A 22,022-nucleotide genomic window follows, 5' to 3' on the forward strand; every position below is an offset into this window, starting at 1 on the left:
CAAAATTAAATTTTTTTCACAAACATAGCCATAAATAGTGTAATTTTCACATAAAATTAAGACTCTTCTAAACATAAAAATAGGAAAATGGATATTTAACATTTTTTTTAAGAAAAAATAAGTTTTCATATTTATGCATTTTAATGTAAAAATCCCTTTGTATTATTATTATTATTATTAATAATAATAAAAATACCTAAAAAAACATACAAATTTATTCCCAAAAAGTTTTATTGAGCTTTCTTTGGATGTCTTCTTCCCTTTCCCAACCTCTGGCTCTGCTCTTCCACTTCCTCTGCCATTTATAAGCTATCTGTTTCATACTTCACTCTCAAAACCCCAACTTCAATGTCCACTCAATAACATCCTAATTCCCGTTTGTCTCTTCTCTAAGCTCACTCACTACTCCATTTTAATCATGCCATGACATAAACTGTTTGTTAAAATGCCTCTGAGAGTTCAAGTCATTGGGCCAGCAAAAAAAATGCTAACTTGTTAATAAAGTCATTCATTTTCATGTTCATTGATAATTATAAAGAATGAAGCTTTCCCAGTATTTCTATATAAGGATGAAGTTTCATTGTATATTGTGTTAACCCCAGTTGATAAATGACTCTTCTTGCTAAGTCATTGATGGTTTGTGACTCCATTCAACTCCTTCATTCCCCACTTTCAGCCTCTCTTCTAAGCAGCTTGTGTCATTCCCTAACATGTAAATTCAAGCCCCATTCTTCTTTGAGGGTCTTCTCTTTTAGCAACAACAATCACAAGGTAATAAAAAGTTAACCTTTTTGTTTTTTTCTCCCTTACCTTTTTGTCATTCAATCATTGAGACTTGATTTGTCTTTCCCTTATGAATTTGCAGTTAAATTCAGCTGGTTTTAGTTGTGCTGCAACTTCCCATGTTTATGATGAAATCCCTCTTAATGAAAGTGAAGGTTCCAACTCAGTTGGAGTTGATTTCCTGCGGTTGATGGAAGAACGTGGTATTCGTGCTAATCTTCAAACTTATCTATGGCTTTTAGAGGGGTGTCTAAATTCTGGGTCTTTGGTAGATGCTAGGAAGCTTCATTGCAGAATTTTAAAGTTGGGTTTTAATGGGGAACTTGTCATGTGTGATAGGCTTATGGAAACTTATATTTCTTGTGATAATTTCGAAGGGGCTGTTAAAGTTCTTGATGAAATGTCTATTAGAAGTTTATCTTCTTGGAATAAGATAATTCAAGCTTTACTAGCAAGGAAATTGATTTCTCAAGTATTGGTTATGTATCATAAGATGGTAATGAATAATATTGATCCTAATGAAACCACTTTTGCTGGAATTTTAAAGGTCTGTGGCTATGGTGATGTTGGTTTCGATTATGTTAAACAAATTCATGCAAGAATTATTGGTCATGGATTTGATACAGCTCCATTGGTATGCAATCTATTGATCGATTTATATTCCAAAAAGGGGTATGTAGATTCTGCCAGAAAGGTCTTTGATAAATTGGTTTTGAGGGATAGTGTTTCTTGGGTTGCAATTATTTCCGGTTTGTCTCAGAATGGACGTGAAAAGGAAGCTGTTATGCTTTTCTGCCAAATGCACACATCAGGAATCTCCCCTACTCCATATGTTTTTTCAAGTGTTCTAAGTGCTTGTACCAAAGTAGAATTGTTTAACATGGGAGAGCAAATTCATGGTCTTGTTTTCAAGGGAGGTTTTTCTTCGGAAAGATATGTGTGCAATGCTCTTGTAACACTATATGCTCGCTCGGGAAACTTGATATCTTCAGAGAAAGTCTTTAGTGCAATGCAGAACAGGGATGGAGTTTCATATAACTCCCTTATCTCGGGTCTAGCTCAGTCTGGTTTTGGTGATAGAGCCTTAAAATTGTACGAGAAAATGCAACATGACCGTTTAAAACCAGACTGTGTCACAGTGGCAAGTCTTTTAAGCGCCTGTGCATCTGTCGGGGCACTCGATAAAGGAAAACAACTTCATTCATATGCTATAAAAGCAGGAATGTCTTCAGATATTATCATTGAAGGTTCTCTGTTAGATCTATATGTTAAGTGTTCTGATTTGCATACTGCTTATGAATTTTTCATTACAACAGAGACAGAAAATGTGGTACTATGGAATGTGATGCTAGTTGCTTATGGACAGTTAGAAGATCTAAGCCAATCATTTGAAATTTATAGGCAGATGCTGATAGAAGGCATTATTCCCAATGAATTCACTTATCCAAGTATTCTGAGAACTTGTACTGCTGTTGGGCAACTTGATCTAGGAGAACAAATCCATACTCAAGTAATAAAAACTGGATTTCAGCTCAATGTCTATGCGTGTAGTGTACTTATCGACATGTATGCTAAAATTGGGAAGCTTGATACTGCTCTGGAAATTCTAAGAAGACTTAAGGAGGAGGATGTTGTCTCATGGACTGCTATGATTGCAGGGTATACACAGCATGATATGTTTTCGGAAGCTCTTAAATTGTTTGTAGAAATGGAAAATCGAGGGATCAAACCCGACAACATAGGTTTTGCGAGTGCCATCACCGCATGTGCTGGTATTAAGTCACTGGCTTGGGGAAAACAAATCCATGCTCGGTCTTGTATTTTGGGCTATTCAGATGATATCTCGATCCAAAACGCTCTTGTAAGTCTTTATGCAAGATGCGGTAGCATACAGGAAGCTTACTTGGCATTTGAGAAAAATGATAGTAAAGATAACATATCGTGGAATGCATTAATCTCAGGCTTTGCACAGAGCGGTTACTGTGAGGAAGCACTGCAGGTATTTTCCGAAATGAATAGAGCTGGTGTTAAGGCTAACTTGTTCACATTTGGTTCTACAGTGAGTGCTGCAGCTAATTTAGCAAATGTAAAACAAGGAACACAGTTTCATGCCATGATCATTAAAACAGGATACAGTTCAGAAACCGAGGTTTCTAATGTTCTAATCACTTTATATGCAAAATGTGGAAGAATTGATGATGCTCAGAGAGAATTTTCTGAAATGCCTGAAAAGAATGAAGTTTCATGGAATGCAATGATTACTGGCTATTCTCAACATGGACTTGGTATTGAAGCTCTAAATCTTTTCGAGCAGATGAAACAACTCGGTCTGACTCCAAACCATGTCACTTTTGTTGGGGTTTTGTCAGCTTGTAGTCATGTAGGTTTGGTTGACAAGGGACTTGCCTACTTTGATTCTATGAGCAAAGAGTATGGTTTAATTCCCCATCCCGAACATTACGTGTGTGTTGTTGATCTTTTAAGTCGAGCTGGTCTACTCAACGAAGCAAAAGTATTCATAGAGAAGATGCCAATAAAACCAGATGCAATTGTGTGGAGGACCCTATTGAGTTCTTGTACAGTTCATAAAAATGCAGAAATTGGAGAGTATGCTGCCCATCATCTTCTCGAGTTGGAACCCGAGGACTCAGCTACATATGTACTCCTATCAAATCTATATGCAATAGCAAAGAAATGGGATTTCAGGGATCAAACTAGGAGATTGATGAGAGAAAAGGGTGTGAAGAAAGAGCCTGGTCGTAGTTGGATTGAGATTAACAACTCGTTTCATGCATTCTTCGTCGGTGACAGACTCCATCCACTCGCAGATAAGATATATGACTTCTTAGCTCATTTGAATACTCGTGCTGCTGAATTTGGATATGTGCAGGACTGTTATTACCTCTTAAACGAGGTAGAACAAGAGCAGAGAGATCCAACAACATACATTCATAGCGAGAAACTGGCGATATCTTTTGGACTCCTTAGCTCTACTAATAGCCGTCGTCCTATACATGTGATTAAGAATCTTCGCGTTTGTAATGATTGCCATAATTGGATTAAGTATGTATCGAGATTCTCAAATCGAGCTATCATAGTAAGGGATGCATACCGTTTTCATCATTTTGAAGGCGGTTTCTGTTCATGTAAAGATTATTGGTAGTAAGTGAATTTCAGAAATAGGATAATAGAAATATGGGGGCTCAGAAATGTACTCTAATTAGTTGGCTCTCTCTGCTCAATTTTTCATTGAAGAAAAAACTTGTAAGTACTCAAACTACTTTCATCTTTTCTTTTTATCCATACATATGTATATAACACTTTTCTATCTGTAATTCTATTCAAGAAGTATTTGTACTTTGAATCAAAATGTGTCAATTACCATTTTGCATGTTTAACTCAATTTCGGTTAGCTGGTTTCTGCATTGTCTTGTGCTATCTTCAAGTTTAGTATACCATATCAACACTAAAAATTGGTGCTATCAAATTGAACCAAGGCTAATCTTTGAAAGTGACTTCGAAATCACAAAGACCGGTGCCTCTTTCTAAGGTGGGAAAAGCTAAAAATCGAATACTTTTTCGTTTTCATTAATGTCATGTAAAGTTTCTCTGTCGGATCTTCTTTTGTCCTCAGTTGCAAATGTTAACCTATTCAATAATCAGGATATCTGTAGTGAAGACTTCTCCTGCATTGTTTATTAGAGGTATTTTGATTGGTGATGGCGAGAGCTACTCCAAGATATCGGTTACTTAAAACAGAATTGCGATTTCACCTAAGAGGGGTAGCTCAAAAAGTCAGGTATGTAGTTTGCTCCCACAAAGTCTAAGAGGTTCAAGTCTCTTTTGGGTATTTGCATAGTAATTGTTAGTTCTTTGGTCCCCAAATAAGGCGGGAAACCTAGCTCGAATAGGCAGATACACAAAAGAGACTTGAACCTTTTAGATATATTAGGTGTATGTTACGTGAGCGAAACCCTCCAGAATGTTCGAGATGATGTTGAATCTCGAACAACATTCAACTCCTTAATCCACGAGTCAAAGAATTGTGGCGTTATAATAAAAGGGGAGGAGGGAGCTATAAATTGTGGCTCCTCATGAGAGTTTCAACTCCTTCCACGAATGTTCGCCAAGATCCTCTAAGGTGGGTCACCCCCACCTACAACAAGTGCTTCACATGAGCCCCAACAGAACTGTAGGTGCATGAATGCTCTTGAGATGTATGTAAATGATGACTAGGTTGGTAGACATTGTCCTTCCATTTAAGACTCTCAAAATAATCACCTTCATTGGATAATTTAGTGTATGTCACTTTATCGGGTTCAGTATGATTCAATTTTTTATGAGAAGGCCACTTATGCTCAATCATCTTCTAGCAAAATTAGAAACTTTTCTTGGTTAAAATCTTTAAGAACAATGGCAATTTTTCCTATTCATCTTTGTTCACAATTTTGTAATTTTGAAACAAATAAGGGAAAAAGGGTAAGCTTGTTATCTTTTGATTCATTGTCTAAATTATACTCAACTCAAGAAATTTGACTATTCCTAAAAAGCTCCCACTCCTAACTAATTATAATAAGAGAATTGCTAAATATATTCTCTTTTAACAAATGCTAGCACTATTTAAAATGTCATTCACATCACATATAATTAAATATAATAATTTTTATAGATTATTGTTAACTATTCTTATAACACCACCTCATAATGGTACGTGCCTTAAACAATTAGATAACATCAATATTTGAGTCTTAACGAGAGTTTTCATAATTTATTTTTTGACATTAAAGAGGGGGATTTGAATTTGGGACTTCCTTTTGTGAAGAAAAGTAAAAATCCACTAAACTATGCCTATGGCCAAATAATAGTTTTCATAATTAATTATCTAAAAAAATCCATAAATTTAAAATTGTATACATAATAGGGACTAAAATTGGTCCACTAATTTAAAACTATACAAAATTTGTAAAATGGGATAATTTTTATTAAAACCCAATTTTACTCCCCTCATTCTAAACTGACTCTCTCTCTCCCTCTTCCTCCCCTTTCTCGTTGTCTTTCGAATTCCCACCACCCACACGGACCGAACCCATCCTCCCCCCCCCCCCCCCCCCAACTCGACTAATGAACCCACCACCCCACGGATCGAACCTGTTGAGGATACTATCTTGAATACAAAAGTTAGTTAGACTCTGTCAGTAATTAGTTACTCTTTCTGTTAGTAAAGTTAGTTAGTTTTGTTGAGAGTCTTTCCTCTCTTGCTGAGGTGTACTTGGTCTATAAATACTTTCCTGTATTGTATTGCAATTCATTGAATAAAGAATAAGATTTACTTCAGTTCTCTGAACTCTCTTTCTGGTTTTATTCTCTCTGGTTTATAATCTCAACTTGGTATCAGTTACCCAAGGTTCATCCATGGCGACCTCAGGTGCACCAGCCAACAACTTCAATGTCCCAACTTCGATGTTTCTTCCTCCTCTACGCTTGGACAGAAACAATTACTTCTTTTGGCGATCACAAGTCTTGCCAGCAATCAGGGCCCATGATTTGGAGAACATTCTGCTGAATCAAAATCCACCACAACCACGCATCCGTCAAGCTCCAGAACAAACAACTCAGGTAATTAATCCTAACTTTACTCGATGGATGCGTTTAGATCAGTTCCTCTTATCTTGGCTAATGTCTTCTATCTCTGAAAACATGCTGGGTCATGTTGTGAACTGCGCCTCTGCTAATGAGCTATGGAGGACACTCGAACAACTCTTTGGCACAACCTCCAAAGCTCGACTAATACACCTCATGAGTCAACTTCAAAATACCAAGAAAGGCGCTCTTTCCATCGATGAATATCTCCTTAAAATGAAGAACTTGGCAGACGGATTACGAGCTGCAGGAAACCAAATTACAGATGATCAACTCATCTTGTACGTTCTTGCTGGATTGGGACCCGAATATGAAGCTGTGGTGGTTAATCTCACGTCTCGAGACAATTTAACTCTGCAAGAAGTTCAATTCCTGCTTCAAAATCAAGAAATCAGAATTGAGTCACACACTGCTGCCATGTCTCTTGATCTCAATAGTGCCTCAGCCAATATGGCTCAATTCAAGAAACCACCACTTCCCAACAGTAATCAACAGAATCGTAACTACAATTAAGCTAACAGAGGTCGTGGTTCGACTCAAAACAATCGAGGCAGAGGCAACAACATGGGTCGTGCACCCAACCAAACAAAAAAACTAATCTGTCAACTTTGCAACAGAGTTGGTCACACAGTTCAGCGATGCTACAAGAGGTTTGACCTCAGCTACAATGGCCCGGATGATAATCTTCACCCTGCCTCTTCCCCCAATCAACCACAGGCCTATGTTGCCTCCCCATCTACATCCGAAGACACCAATTGGTACCTAGATAGTGGTGCTTCCAACCATGTCACTGCTGACAACTCTAATCTGCAACAGCAGACTTCTTACAAAGGCAAAGAAAAGCTGGTTGTAGGTAATGACTCTTCCCTTAAAATTAAAAATATTGGATCTTGTTATTTAGAAGCTAAGAAATCCCTTAATCTCAAAAACATACTACATGTCCCATCCATCACCAAAAACCTTATAAGCATTTCCAAATTCACCAGAGATAATGATGTTACTGTTAAATTTAACTCTGCCTGTTGTTATGTTAAGGACAACAACACCAAGACCCCTCTTCTTCGGGGGACAATTAAAGAAGGGCTGTACCGGTTGAATACACCCCAAATCAAGCCTTCCAACACTGATCAATCTCGCTGTTCTTCTTCCTCAAGACAGTCGTTTCAATCTTTTACATGTAATAATAGTAGCAAAGATAATAGCAATTAGTCTCTTGTTAATCTTTGGCACCAAAGATTGGGCCATCCCTCTCAAATTGTCTTGAATAAAGTACTAAATTCTGTCAATGTCCCTACTGCTGACCTTACTTTTTGTCATGCATGCCAATATGGAAAATTACATCAATTTACATTTCTTTCTTCCCAACACAGCACTAAACAGCCATTCGAAATTTTTCACACTGATCTATGGGGATCATCCCCCTATCCTACTATTGAAGAGTTTAAATATTACATAGTGTTTATTGATGATTTCACCAAATACACATGGATATTTCCCTTAAAACAAAAGTCTGACACACCCTCAGTTTTTCAGTTTTTTAATAACTATGTTGAAAGACAATTTGGGGTCAAAATTAAAAGCCTACAAGCTGATTGGGGAGGGGAATACAGACCCCTTAAACCTGTCCTAGCTCAACTTGGCATTGTGTTTCGACACCCCTGCCCTCACACTCACCAACAGCAAGGGAGAGTTGAAAGAAAACATAGGCATGTCACTGAAGTTGGCCTAACTCTCCTTGCTCAAGCCAAAATGCCTCTCCAACACTGGTGGGACTCATTTGTCTCTGCCACATACCTTATCAATAGACTTCCTATTCAAAGAAACAAATACATCTCACCTTTTGAAACATTGTTCAACCAAAAACCTGATTATAGCTTCTTAAAAGCCTTTGGTTGTGCTTGCTTTCCATATCTCAGACCTTACAATAGGCATAAATTTGATTTCAAAACCTCTATGTGTGTGTTTTTAGGCTATAGTCCTTATCACAAGGGGTATAGGTGCCTACACCCCACGGGCAGAATCTACATTGCTAGAACAGTGACATTTGATGAAAAATGCTTTCCCTATATACAACTATTTCCCTCTTCCTACCCAACCTACACTACAACCTACTGTACCTACTGCCATACATCTACCTGTACTCCCTATCCCACTCACCCAACATAATACCACCAACACCAGCACTACTCCCCAGACAGCCACAAACAACACCATTCCCAGGTCCACAGGAACCACCACTACCACAAATAATCCTATCTCCAACCCTCTCCCCACAGCCCCAACCATTACTGCCCCTACCTCTCCACAAAATTCATCAATACCAGCTCACAACACCTCCATTCACCCCATGCAAACCAGATCCAAATCTGGTATACACAAACCCAAAATCCTAGCTGCTGTCAAAACAAGATCCAATATTCCTTTTTTAGAGCCTCGGTTTGTCAAGAAAGCGTTAGCTGATCCAAAATGGAATGCAGCAATGACAACAGAATTTTTTGCTCTAATCCGAAATAAAACTTGGGTTCTAGTTCCCTATGTTGATGGCATGCGGGTTATTGAAAACAAATGGCTGTTTCGAACTAAACTCAATAGTGATGGCTCGGTAGAAAGATTGAAAGCAAGACTTGTGGCAAAGGGATTTCAACAAACTGAAAGGGTTGATTATTTTGACACATTCAGTCCGGTGAAGCCATCAACACTTCGAATAATGTTCACTCTTGCTGTAACATACAACAAGTGGATGTGAATAATGCTTTTTTAAATGGAGAACTCAAAGAGACTGTGTATATGCAACAACCCAAAGGGTTTGAAGATAGTGAACATCCCACACATGTGTGCCAATTACAAAAAGCCATTTATGGCCTAAAACAAGCCCCAAGGGCTTGGTATGAGAAACTAAAAACAACCCTGCTGTCATGGGGTTTTGTCAACTCCATATCTGATAATTCTCTCTTCATATCTCGCAACAAAGGTCAGCTCTTACTACTCCTTGTATATGTTGATGACATACTTATTACAGGCCATGATTCAGCAGCCATACAGCAGGTTATATCGGCTTTGAACACCCAATTTGGCCTAAAAACCTTGGGATCTGTCAACTATTTCTTGGGGTTTCAAGCCTACAGAACAAAGTCTCAATTGCATCTCACACAGACTAAGTATGCTCAAGATATTCTCCATAAAGCAGACGTGGTTGACTCTAAAGAATGCACCACCCCAATGTGCCCTGGCAACAAGTTGTTTGTCAACAACAGTGAACCTTTCTCAGATCCAAAGCTGTATAGAAGCATCATTGGTTCGTTGCAATACCTGACTTTAACCAGGCCTGACTTGTCATTTTCCATAAACAAACTAAGTCAGTACATGCAGAATCCTACAATGGCACATTGGAACGCTTGTAAGTGTGTCCTAAGGTATATCAAAGGCACAACTCAATTGGGACTGGTCTTCAAACCTGCCACCACTATGGATATTGCAGCCTATTCCGATGCTGATTGGGCCTGCAACCTTGATGACAGGAAGTCTACCACATGATTCTGTGATGCTTGGAGACAACTTGATCACATGGGACTCAAAGAAGCAAACTGCAGTGGCTAGATCCAGCACATAATCAGAGTATCGTGCTCTATCCACCACTACCACTGAAGTTGTTTGGATCACTTCAGTACTTCAAGAAATTGGCATCACTCTCTCTCACACACCAACTATCTGGTATGACAATCAAGGGGCTCAACAATTAGCATCAAATCCTGTTTTTCACTCAAGAACTAAACATATCGAGGTTGATGTGCACTATGTCAGAGAACTCATTGCCAAAAACAAAGTCCGAGTTAACTACATCCCAACAGAGGAACAACCTGCTGATCTACTCACCAAACCTCTCACTCTCCCTAAGTTCAACTTCTTATGTCACAAGCTGTCCTTAGAGTACTCTCCCTCCAGCTTGAGGGGGGATGTTGAGGATACTATCTTGAATACAAAAGTTAGTTAGACTCTGTCAGTAATTAGTTACTCTTTCTGTTAGTAAAGTTAGTTAGTTTTGTTGAGAGTCTTTCCTCTCTTGCTGAGGTGTACTTGGTCTATAAATACTTTCCTTTATTGTATTGCAATTCATTGAATAAAGAATAAGATTTACTTCAGTTCTCTGAACTCTCTTTCTGGTTTTATTCTCTCTGGTTTATAATCTCAACTGAACCCATTCCTTCCCTCGCACTCGACCGATGAACCCACCACCTTTTTGGATTGTCGATAATTGGGATTTGATCTGCAATAATCTTGCTTTAGATTGAGAAGCAAATCTTTGCTCCAGAGCTTTCCATGCCATGAATGAGGATTCATACTGAGCCAAAGAGCCAAGAACTGTTTCGGACATTGAGGATTGAAGCCAGCTGAGGAGTAATTGATCCTTTCTGCGCCAGGCCAAAAATTCTGGGTTGACATTACCAGTAACAAGTTGAGCTGGTGGAGGAATACCAGTAAGAAGAACATCATCAAGGCCATGGCCAATAACAGTAGGGATAACTTGGGATTTCCATGCCAAGAAATTGGATCTGTCAAGCTTGACAGTAAGAGATGAATTTAGAGAGTTCTGGAACGGATTCCAGCATGAAGAAGGAGCAGGCGGGGGTGGTGGTGGTGGTGGCCCTTGAGTCTGGGCAGTGGTGCGTGGTGGATTGTCAATGATTGAAGGATCCATTATCGACTTTCATCAATGGCTTCCTGATAATACCATGTAGGAACTTATCAATACAAGCTACAATTGGACAATGAATACAAAGAACCCAAAAGCTTGTAAAAGTTACAGAGCTTAAGAGTTAGGCATTTATTTATAGTAATAGCAGTACAAAGAAGTGAATAGGAAATACAGTTGTAATAACAAAGGACAGTTACAACAGAAATAACAGGAAATAACAGACTATAACTACTTGACTGTATTACAGACCCAACCCATCCCCCCCCCCCACTCGACCGATGAACCCACCACCCCACATACTGAACCCATCACCCATGGACCGAACCCTTTCCCCCACGGCGCTCCCCCATCGACCCACGACACACCCCCAACCAAATCGGACACAATGTCAAAGGTGAGTTCGTGTACCGTTTTTTAGAATCTCAGACCTGGGCAAGGTCTGATGGGGTTAATGAATTTGTAAGTTTGCGAGGTAGGAGATGTAGGTCCGATGGGGGGTCCGATATGGAGTCTGATTGGTCCGATTGTGTCTGATGTGGGGTCCGATGAGGGGGTCCGATTGTGTCTGATGTGCAGTCCGATGGGGTGTCCGATTGTGTAAATGTGGGTTATTTTAGAGATATCATAAAAATTGTCATATCCTACAAATATTTTTTATTATATATTTAAGGAAATTTTTTTAACCAGCATTAAAAAAAAAATCAAATTTCCCTATCCAATTCATTCATCAAAACTAGATAAATAAATACAATGATCATCATCATAGTATAAAACCTCAAATATTATACTACTGTATAACTAAGAACAACCAAAGTACACCAAATGGAATTTTATTAACTAAAGAGTAACTAAAAGACGAACAAGAGAGAGAAGTCCTGTCTATTGACATGGTGTGAGAGTTTTGTTCTGTTTTCTTGTTTTTTTGCTGTTGAAAGAGTGAGTTCAAGAGTGTGTTTTTTTTTTCTAATTATCTCATGGCGAGTTCTAGTGGGGTAGGTGGCAGGGAGGATGTCTTTAGTTTTCAGATTGAAGAAGAAGATTTGGCAGAGCTACCAGTCGGACAAGAGGGAGAGGAAGATGGGATCGATGACAGATGGTGTCTTGTAGGAAGATTTTTGTCGAACCGTATGATAGATTTCGATAAGATGCAGAACATTCTAGCCTCGTTATGGCAACCCGGAATGGGAATGTTTGTCAAAAAGCTTGAAGATAATCGTTTCTTATTTCAATTCTATCACGAAGTGGACATTCAAAGAGTCATCAATGGGAGTCCTTGGACTTTTGATCGTATGCAACTGATTATTGAACGACTACCGGTAGGAGGGGATCCGACTTCTCTTCAATTAAATCATCTTGATATATGGGTTCAAATACATGATGTTAAACCAGGATGTATGAAAGAAACGACGGTGCGAGGGGTAGGAAATACGATCGGGAAGTTTTTAGAGAACGATCCTAAAAACTTTGTTGGTGTTTGGAGGGATTACCTTCGGGTAAGGGTTACTCTTGATATTAGGAAGCCATTAAGGAGAAGACTGAAGCTCACTCATGAAAATGGTAGCTGGTTTTGGGTTCACTTCAAGTATGAAATAGTTCCTACCTTTTGCTTCATATGTGGTGTAATTGGCCACTCCGACAAGTTCTGTAGTCGTTTATTCCAGCAGCCTATTGACCAGATTACGAAGCCTTATGGTGAGTTCATGATTGCTACGCCACAAAGATCGTACAAGAATATCGGAGCAAGGTGGCTGAGGAACAGAGGGTGGTCGCCGGCGGCAAATTCTGGGGACAATGCACCTGGTCATAGTTCAAACCAGACTAATATGGAAACTAATCCTCCAGTTGGTGTGGCCACAAGTCACGGCCAAGGAATATTGCACAAGAATGGAAAGAATCATGCTATGATTAATGATATGATGGAAGGTGATCTGGAAGGGGATTTTGCTAGTAATAAAGATGGTGAAGTCAATGTTTCTAAAAATGGAAATAATAAAGAAAAGGGGATAGTGATTGGTGGTAATTCTGAAGTGACTATATATGATAATAAAAAAAGAAAGGTTGGTGATGAGGATTGTGTTGGTCACGTGGGGCAAGCCCATATTGGTAGTGGACTCTCAAAAAACTCTTTAGTGGCGGGCCTTGGCTTGGGGGCTCGCCAAACATTATGAAAATATTAAGCTGGAACTGTCGTGGGCTGGGGCCGCCACGTAACATTCAGTTCCTAAAAGAGGTGATTGACCAAAAAAGGCCCAAGGTGTTATTTTTGTGTGAGACGTTAAACAACAAGGAGAAAGTTAATATGGTGAGTAGGAAGTTGGGTTTTGAAGGGTGTTTTATTGTTGAAGCTCAGGGTAGAAGTGGGGGTTTGGCATTATTGTGGAAAATTGAGGAAGAAGTGGTAATTGATTCTTTCTCTGCAAACCATATTGATTGCTTTGTTCATTTTGAGGGTTATCCTAAATTTCGATTTACTGGTTTTTATGGGGAGCCGAATAGGAGTCTTAGGAAGAATTCTTGGGAATTGTTACGCACCCTACATGATCGATTTCAAGAAGCTTGGTGTGTTATGGGGGATTTTAACAACATCTTGCACAATTCTGAAAAGAAGGGAGGAAGAGCTTATCCGACTTGGCTTTTGGATGGATTTCAAGACACGGTTCGCCACTGTGGTTTGTGTGATCTTGATTTGCTTGGGCACAAATTTACTTGGGAAAAAAGTAGAGATACTCCTGCGTGGATAGAGGCTAGACTAGACCGGGCGATGGTGAACTTTTTGTGGTTGACTCGGTATCCTGAAGCAAAACTTTTCAATTTGGCGGTCTCTCCCTCGGATCATTCTCCACTGTTCTTGGATATGTTACAACATGTTAAACCGGCTGGGGTGAATTTTTTTCGTTTCGAAAATTATTGGACTCGGTTGGAGGAGTGTGAGTCGATTATTAGAGAAAGCTGGAATCGTTCGGGAGCGTTGCAAATGCAACAAAAACTCTATCAATGCGGCCAAGATTTAAAAGCTTGGGGAAGTAGTGTTGCTGGGAATTTTTCAGCAAGAATTAAGCAATGCAACAATGATCTTAAATTGCTTAAAGGTCGCTGTGATACTGAAGGGAAACAACGGTATTCGGACACCAAACTTCAGCTTTTTGAAACTCTAAACCAGAAAGAAATCTATTGGCGCCAACGTTCGAAGCAACTGTGGCTCAAAGATGGTGATCGAAATAGTAAGTTTTTCCATTCAAAAGCTTCTTCTCGCAGACGTAATAATAATATTATTTGTTTAAAAGATGATATGGGAGAGTTGAAATATTGGGACGCTGGCTTGGGTGAGTTAATGCTTGATTATTATTCAAAAATGTTTTCGGCCGAACCTGGTAATTGGGAAGAAGTATTGAGTTGTGTTGTTCCCAAGGTTGATGAAGAGCAAAATAATTTCTTAGTTCGACCCATTGAAACTCAAGAAGTCAAAGATGCATTATTCCAAATGCATCCGGATAAGTCTCCGGGGCCGGATGGAATGAACCCAAAATTTTTTCAAAAGTATTGGCACATTGTTAGAGCGGACGTGGTAGCTTGTGTTCAGAATTTTTTCATGACTGAGGAAATGCTGGTGGGGTTGAATGATACCAATATTGTACTGATTCCCAAGAAGAAAAAGCCTGATGACATGAGTGAATTAAGGCCTATCTCCTTGTGTAATGTGGTTGCAAAAGTGATCACCAAAGTGCTAGCTAACAGATTGAAAGGATTACTCCCTGGGATTATTTCTTTGAATCAAAGTGCGTTCATTCCTGGAAGATTGATTACAGATAACATTATGGTTTCGTATGAGGTTCTTCATTACCTTAAGCGGAAACAGGCTGGGAGGGATGGTTGTATGGCTTTGAAGTTGGACTTGAGTAAAGCATATGATCGAGTGGATTGGAATTTTTTGACGGCTATGTTATCTCAATTGGGGTTTAGTAAAAAATGGGTTCGGCTTGTTTATGGGTGCCTATCTTCGGTTCAATATAATATAGTGAGTAGTGGATATACTATTGGACCTATTATACCAACCCGGGGGCTTCGTCAAGGCGATCCTATTTCGCCGTACCTGTTTCTTATTTGTGCGGAAGGATTGTCAGCTCTTATTCAACGTTATGAGGAAAGGAAGCTTATTCATGGGTGTAAAGTGGCTAATGGTGCTCCTGTTGTGTCACATATGCTTTTTGCTGATGATTGCTTTCTTTATTGCAAAGCTACTGAGAGAGAGGTTACTAATGTTCAACAGATGCTCCAGATCTTTGCTAACGCTTCGGGACAGAGGGTGAACTTTGGAAAGTCTTCGGCTTTTTTTAGTTCCAATACAACTAGTCACATGAAAGCAACCATTTGTGATCGATTGGGTATTAGAGAAGCTGAAGAAAATAGCAAATATCTTGGCCTTCCTAGCTCAATTGGAAGGAATAAAACAGCGGCGTTCAGTTTTGTGGTAGACAAGGTTCAAAAAAGGATTCAATCTTGGGACAATAAGTTTCTATCTAGAGCCGGTAAGGAGGTACTTATTAAGGCGGTGGTACAGGCACTCCCAGCATACACTATGAATCTTTTCCTTCTTCCAGTGGGAACTTGTCAAGCAATTGAGAGTGCTATTAGTAGATTTTGGTGGAAGTCGAATAGCACTAAAGGCATTCATTGGTTGTGATGGGACAAGCTCACGGCCCATAAAAGTAATGGAGGAATGGGGTTTCGAGATGTTCGAGATTTTAATATTTCCTTACTTGCCAAACAAGGGTGGAGGCTGTTGTCTTGTGAGGATACTCTAGCTACAAAAGTCTTTAAAGCTAGGTACTTCTCTTCTGGTAACTTTCTTACTGCTACATTAGGTAGTAACCCAAGTTACATTTGGCGTAGTGTGTTGGAAGCTCAAGGTTTGGTTCGTGCTGGTGCCAGGCGTTTGATTGGAGATGGGTCTCAGGTTAGTATACTTCATGAGCCTTGGCTTATGGATGATGTTAACCCGTATATTGAAACCTCTAGCCCAAGCCTTCAAGGGAAGATGGTTAAAGCGCTGATGCAAATTGATAAACTTGAATGGGATCAGGAAGTCATTTCAGATGTCCTAAATGATCGAGATCAACAGCTGGTGTGGCGTATTCCTCTTACAACAGCTGGTAGGGAAGATGTTTGGTACTGGGTGAAGGATAGCAAGGGCATGTTTTCGGTAAAGAGCGCCTATAGGCATCAACAAGAGGCTCATGGACATATCAATCTTAATGTACCTACTGATATGTGGAAGAGATTGTGGAATCTCAAAGTACCCCCAAAGGTACTTAATTTCCTCTGGCGGGTGAGTGCGAACTGCCTTCCAACGAGATTTCTCTTGGCGTTAAGACATGTGCAAGTTGATAGCCTGTGTCCCTTTTGTTCGGCTGCTCCTGAGACCGCTCTCCATGTACTGGTGCGGTGTAATTTTGCGAAGTTATGCTGGCAGCAGGCTAAGGTGCCGACTGTAGCTCCTGCTGCAATGTTTTTTAGGAGCTGGTTTGAGAAAGGATTGTCGAAATGGAATGAGGTTGAGAGTATTGAAGCGGCCATGACTCTTTGGGCTTTGTGGAAGGTGCGTAATGATGTAGTTTGGAACTCTATTTCTCCGTCTAGTGAAGAGGTAATTCATGTTGCTAAGATGAATTATTCGGACTGGTGTAAAGCACAACAGTTCGAAATAGATGCTCTTCATGGTCATTCAATGGTTGTAAGTGAGAAATGGTGCCCTCCTTCTTTTCCAAGCATTAAAGTAAACGTTGATGGTGCTATATTTGCTTCCGAAGGGCGGTTTGGTGTGGGAATGGTGGCTAGAAGTGCGGCGGGTTTAGTTCTTCAAGCCAAGACGTTGCTTAAAACTGGTTTGCTGCAGCCGCATGAGGTGGAGGCTTTTGGGATTAAGGAAGCGTTGAGTTGGATAAAGTCCAACAGTTGGGAGGGGGTCATTTTGGAATCGGATTGTTTGCGAGTGATTTCTGATGTTCAAAGTAATAAAAGTATGGTCTCTCCTTATGGCCATATCATTTTAGATTGTAAGGCTCTTTGTGCCGAGATTGGAAACATATTTTTCAGTTTTGTTAAGCGGTCTGCTAATAGGGTTGCGCATTGTTTGGCGCGGTCCTCTCTTCTTGAGGCTGATCGTACTTTTAATAGTTTATCTTTACCTTTTGTAATTGCTTCCTTTGTTTCGGAAGATTTGAATTAATGAAGTTTCTACTTTTACTCAAAAAAAACTAGATAAATAAATAGTTTTATGAAAAAAAAAAATATCCAAATCGTATTCATTCATTAAAAGAAATTAAAATAATATATTATTTTATAGGGAAAAAAAGAAATATGAAATAGAGAAGAGAAGAGAAGAGGAAGAAGGAGAAGCACACAAGCGATATTGTGAGGAGGTCTGTATGTGGTTACTACCCTCACGACACTTAACTACCTCCATAGCCATAAATATTATCAATTATTATTTATTACAAATTAAATATCTAAAGTATTATTTATTTATTTATTTATTTTATTTACTGGATTATTATCAGATATATACAAATGGGGAAAGAAGAAGTAGAAAATAATCGTGGTTGATTTGATTGAATTTTGGTGAACAAAACCCATGACCTCGGTAATGGTGGTGCTTCCTACGCCATCACCATCTTCTTCTTCTTCTTCTTCTTGTTCTTCTTCAACGCTACATCATCCATTAGTTTCATGGCGGAGACTTCGAACCACTCCCTCTTCCAAGCCATGGCAGAGGAGACCCAGAGTTGTTAGAGTACGAGCAGCTATTGTCGAGGCTAGACCTTCTTCGTCTTCTTCACCTTTTCCTGATGAATCCAACTCCATCAAAGTTGTTCAGGTTTATCGAGGAGGAGGAGGAGGAGGACGTGGAGGAGTGTATAATCGAGCTGAGGATCTTCAGGCTGAGGCGCGTGCATTGGAACGTGCTGTTGATGCTACTGTCTACGGTCCAGAGCTTCTTTCCAACAAATATGGCTCTCGCCCAATCAGGGTTTGTTCTTTTTTGATTCTCTGTTTCGTGGAGAAGAGGAATTGCTTGTAATTGAATATTGATAATGGTGGTTTTGTGTTGTTGTTTTCTCAGGTTGCGCGGAGGGCTGTGGAAATTTTGGTTGCTTTGGGTTCGTTTGGAGTAAAGCTTTTGTTGGACCAAAGAAAGGGTGTTTTGGATCAGAACAAAAGGGCTCGTGGAGCTGAGTTGAGAACAATTTTCACTCGATTAGGGCCTACTTTTGTCAAAATTGGACAGGGTTTGTCTACAAGACCTGACCTTTGTCCTCCTGAGTATCTTGAGGAGCTCTCTGAACTTCAGGTTCTCGCTCAATTATCCTACTCACTCTTTTGTCTGGTTTCATTATGATAATTTGCATTAAATCATTGTGTTTTTTGTTTGTGGGTATTGTGTTATTGATTAAGTTCAAAGTGAAAATCTTTAGTGAATCTGAATTTGATTCATAAAATGAGTAGCTTATCAAGGACTGTTGGTGGTATTTTGTAGTGTTTTTGTTTGTGGGTATTTGTGTTATGTAGTGTTATTGAGTAAGTTCTAAGTAAAAATCTTTAGTGAGTATGAATTTGATTCATAAATGAGTAGCTTTTCATGAAGGACTGTTGGTGGTATTTTGCTGTGTTTTTGTTTGTGGGGTATTGTGTTATGTAGTGTTTTTGATTAAGTTCTAAGTAAAAATCTTTAGTGAGTATGAAAGTGATTCATAAATGAGTAGCTCTTTATAAAGGACTGTTGTTGGGTAATTTGAAGTGATAGTAGCCTTTTAATTCTTGATAAGTGTTATTTGCAAGTTCATGTTGTTGTTGTTGTTAATATGATTTTGAATGAGCAGGATGCTTTGCCTACATTCCCAGATGAAGAAGCCTTTGCTTGTATCGAAAAGGAATTGGGATTATCACTTGACTCTGTTTACTCGTCCATATCGCCATCTCCAATTGCAGCAGCCAGTCTTGGTCAGGTTTACAAAGCTCAACTAAAATATTCTGGGCAGATTGTTGCTGTGAAGGTGCAACGGCCTGGTATTGAAGAAGCTATAGGGCTCGATTTCTATCTGATTCGAGGTCTAGGATTCTTCATCAATAAATACGTGGATGTAATAACCAGTGATGTTGTTGCCCTTATTGACGAATTTGCACGCAGAGTTTATCAAGAGCTTAACTATGTGCAGGTCCAGAATTTGCTGAGCCCAAACATTTTATATATCTCTTTTTGTTTGTGATTTTTCTTTTGGAAGGTTCTTCCTAGATTGAATGTTAAATTTGACAGGTGCCTGCTGCAGGAGGCGCAAAATGCTAGGAGATTTAAGAAATTGTACGCAGACAGAGAAGATATCCTTGTTCCGGACATATTTTGGGATTATACAAGCAACAAAGTATTGACAATGGAGTGGGTTGAAGGGGTCAAGTTGAACGAGCAAGTTGCGATTGAGAAACAAGGGTTGAAGGTGTTGGATCTAGTGAACACTGGTATACAATGCAGCCTGAGACAGCTGCTTGAGTATGGATATTTCCATGCAGATCCTCATCCCGGTAATCTCCTAGCAACACCTGATGGGAAGCTAGCCTTTCTTGATTTTGGAATGATGAGTGAGACACCAGAAGAAGCAAGATTTGCAATCATTGGTCATGTAGTTCACATGGTCAATCGAGATTATGAAGCTATGGCTCGGGATTACTATGCTCTAGATTTCCTAGCCCCTGATGTAGATGTTACTCCTATTGTACCTGCATTACGAAATTTCTTTGATGATGCACTCAGTTATACAGTGAGCGAACTCAATTTCAAGACCCTGGTTGATGGTCTAGGCAACGTACTTTATCAATATCCATTCAATGGTGCGTCACTCATATCCTTTTGCCCCTCTTAATTAAATTAAGCAAATATTCTAAAATTGTTTTCATCGATGTTGGCTAGTTGATGGCTTAAGTTAAAGTGTTTAACAGTCTCCTTCCAAAATATGTTGTGTGCTGCAGTGCCTGCATATTACGCATTGATATTGAGGTCGCTGACTGTGCTAGAAGGCTTGGCTCTTTATGCCGATCCCGATTTCAAGGTTCTAGCTGCTTCTTATCCATATTTTGCTAAAAGGCTTCTGACAGATCCAAATCCATATCTCAGAGATGCTCTTATTGAATTGTTGTTTAAAGATGGAAAATTTAGGTATGATCTTTGTCAGCTATGCTATCTTGTCTTCATAATTTCAACCGCTCCTTTCACAGGCGTCACTTACTAGTTTTCGTTTGCTGCAGATGGGGTAGGCTTGAAAACTTACTTATTCAAGGAAAAAAAGATAGAGATTTCTCAGCAAAAGATGCTTTGCAGCCAGTATTGAAATTATTATTGGGCACAGATGGTGAAGTGCTTAGAAATTTAGTTATCAAAGAAGCTGTTCGGGTTACAGAAGCGTTTGTTTTAGGCACAGTTGTTGATACATATAGTTTGATGCCAGATTTGGTGAAAGGTCTGATTTTTAATGGGAACGGAAACTCATCTGGACCTCTTGTTATGAGCAAAGCTGAACGGGAAAACGTGTTAGAGCTCAGAGATCAAGTATCTAGAATATGGGGACTTCTTCAATCCTCTGAAAGTTTCGATCCAGCCTCTTTGCAGCCCTTGTTACAAGTAATAACTTCTACTATTTCTTTTATTATCTGTTTTTTCCTGCATAGCATTGAAGCCATAAAACTTAAAATTGCTGACACAAATGTTTATTTAAGCTCAGAACAATCAAAGAAATGTAATTCGAATAGTCTGTGGTTTGCTTCAACAAGGTCTACTCGAGTCTCTTATGGGCATCGATATAGCAATTGTTATAATTTCTGGTTCTTAAATATTTAAGGATTAGGCGGGGACCCCACTAAATAAAGACTTGTTTCCCATTACAACCCAAACGAAAATTTTGAGTTTAATTCTTCTCACAGGAATGAGAACCCCTAGAGGCCTCATATTTTTTCATTGAATTTTGCCATGTTCTTGAAAATTGAAATCTGATTGAGTTTGTATACTCAATGATGGTTGTTATGATGATGAACAGGTGCTGCAACAACCGGAGGGACGTAGTCTGGGCGGGCGTGTGCTTGGAGGGATCACTCAACGTTTGGCTGCTCGGTTACTACAACAAGTGCTTCGAGTGCCACCAACTTCATCTGCCCCCTCCACCACTTAAATTTCATCTTATAGTTTCAATTCAAGCATAATCATACACTAATATTTGTAAAAAATATCAAAATCATAAATTCAATCCCTTACAAGTTACAATTGTGAACATTAATTTAACAGTTGTAGATAAATTAGTCCCATTTTTTAAAGGTAAAAAAACACTACTGCTGTTAAGTTATTGTTTACAACAATAGTAATAAGTTAATAATTGTTTCGATTTATACTATGTTCTTTTTGTTAAGTTATTTTTCAATATTTATAAATGAAAGGGCTATTCACAAAAATATGGGAAAATAAAGATAAGTTTTGATATATATGGCATAAAAACTTAATTACACTAAATATGACATTTTTTAAAAAAACTTACAAATATGGGAAAAAGTATTGAGGAATGCCATAAAAAACTTTAAATTTGTGTTTCTTTTTATTTATTTTTTCTTTTTTAAAAAAATAAAATACTAAAATAAATAAAAAATGATCTCAATTATAGATATTATTTTTTTTACAGAAATTAAACTTGTTTTTTTTTTTATTTAAACTACTATTTTTTTTTTCTTTGTTTTTTTGTTAAAAACTAATTATTTCATTAAAAGAAGCATCAACATCATCCTGAAGAAAAAACAATATAAAAAATTATAATCTAAAGATAATATAAACTTTAAAAATCAGTTTCATCAACATTGAAAGAAACTATTAATTTCA

The 22,022-nt window shown here is 38.7% G+C and overlaps 2 protein-coding genes across 8 annotated transcripts; both read left to right on the plus strand.

Moving 5' to 3' along the window:
• The first annotated feature begins 210 nt into the window (after positions 1-210).
• Positions 211-5,278, plus strand: LOC115721988 (pentatricopeptide repeat-containing protein At4g13650). 2 transcript variants are annotated; one of them, XR_009684579.1, is made up of 3 exons: positions 211-771; positions 866-4,047; positions 4,447-5,278. XR_009684579.1 is itself a non-coding variant. In XM_030651103.2 (2 exons), the coding sequence occupies exons 1-2, from the start codon at positions 610-612 to the stop codon at positions 3,944-3,946; spliced, it is 3,243 nt and encodes a 1,080-aa protein (XP_030506963.2). In that variant the 5' UTR covers positions 211-609; the 3' UTR covers positions 3,947-4,183. The 2 variants fall into 2 exon arrangements, 1 of the variants encoding a protein (XP_030506963.2); XM_030651103.2 differs by lacking the exon at positions 4,447-5,278 and having other exon boundaries at positions 866-4,183.
• A 12,172-nt stretch (positions 5,279-17,450) lies between these two features.
• On the plus strand, positions 17,451-21,543 carry LOC115722189 (protein ACTIVITY OF BC1 COMPLEX KINASE 3, chloroplastic). Of its 6 annotated transcripts, none has more exons than XM_061104323.1 (8): positions 17,465-17,535; positions 17,674-18,143; positions 18,237-18,464; positions 18,994-19,329; positions 19,441-19,996; positions 20,135-20,321; positions 20,411-20,783; positions 21,196-21,543. In XM_061104323.1, the coding sequence occupies exons 2-8, from the start codon at positions 17,748-17,750 to the stop codon at positions 21,325-21,327; spliced, it is 2,208 nt and encodes a 735-aa protein (XP_060960306.1). In that variant the 5' UTR covers positions 17,465-17,535; positions 17,674-17,747; the 3' UTR covers positions 21,328-21,543. The 6 variants fall into 6 exon arrangements, with proteins under 6 accessions (XP_030507184.2, XP_060960306.1, XP_060960303.1 ...); XM_061104321.1 differs by having other exon boundaries at positions 17,481-17,539; XM_030651324.2 differs by having other exon boundaries at positions 17,451-18,143.
• The last annotated feature ends 479 nt before the right edge of the window (positions 21,544-22,022 follow it).

The sequence above is a fragment of the Cannabis sativa genome, chromosome 9, assembly GCF_029168945.1.
Source record: "Cannabis sativa cultivar Pink pepper isolate KNU-18-1 chromosome 9, ASM2916894v1, whole genome shotgun sequence".
In the NCBI taxonomy this organism is placed as follows: Eukaryota; Viridiplantae; Streptophyta; class Magnoliopsida; order Rosales; family Cannabaceae; genus Cannabis; species Cannabis sativa.

Bases quoted from the DNA above. Each gene is read 5' to 3' on its own strand.
- LOC115721988 (XM_030651103.2), top strand. From the start codon at position 610: ATGACTCTTCTTGCTAAGTCATTGATGGTTTGTGACTCCATTCAACTC. The intron at 772-865 runs GTAATAAAAAGT...ATGAATTTGCAG, and splicing joins TTAGCAACAACAATCACAAG to TTAAATTCAGCTGGTTTTAG.
- LOC115722189 (XM_061104320.1), top strand. From the start codon at position 17,748: ATGACCTCGGTAATGGTGGTGCTTCCTACGCCATCACCATCTTCTTCT. The intron at 18,465-18,993 runs GTTCTCGCTCAA...TTGAATGAGCAG, and splicing joins AGGAGCTCTCTGAACTTCAG to GATGCTTTGCCTACATTCCC. The intron at 19,330-19,440 runs GTCCAGAATTTG...TGCCTGCTGCAG, and splicing joins AAGAGCTTAACTATGTGCAG to GAGGCGCAAAATGCTAGGAG.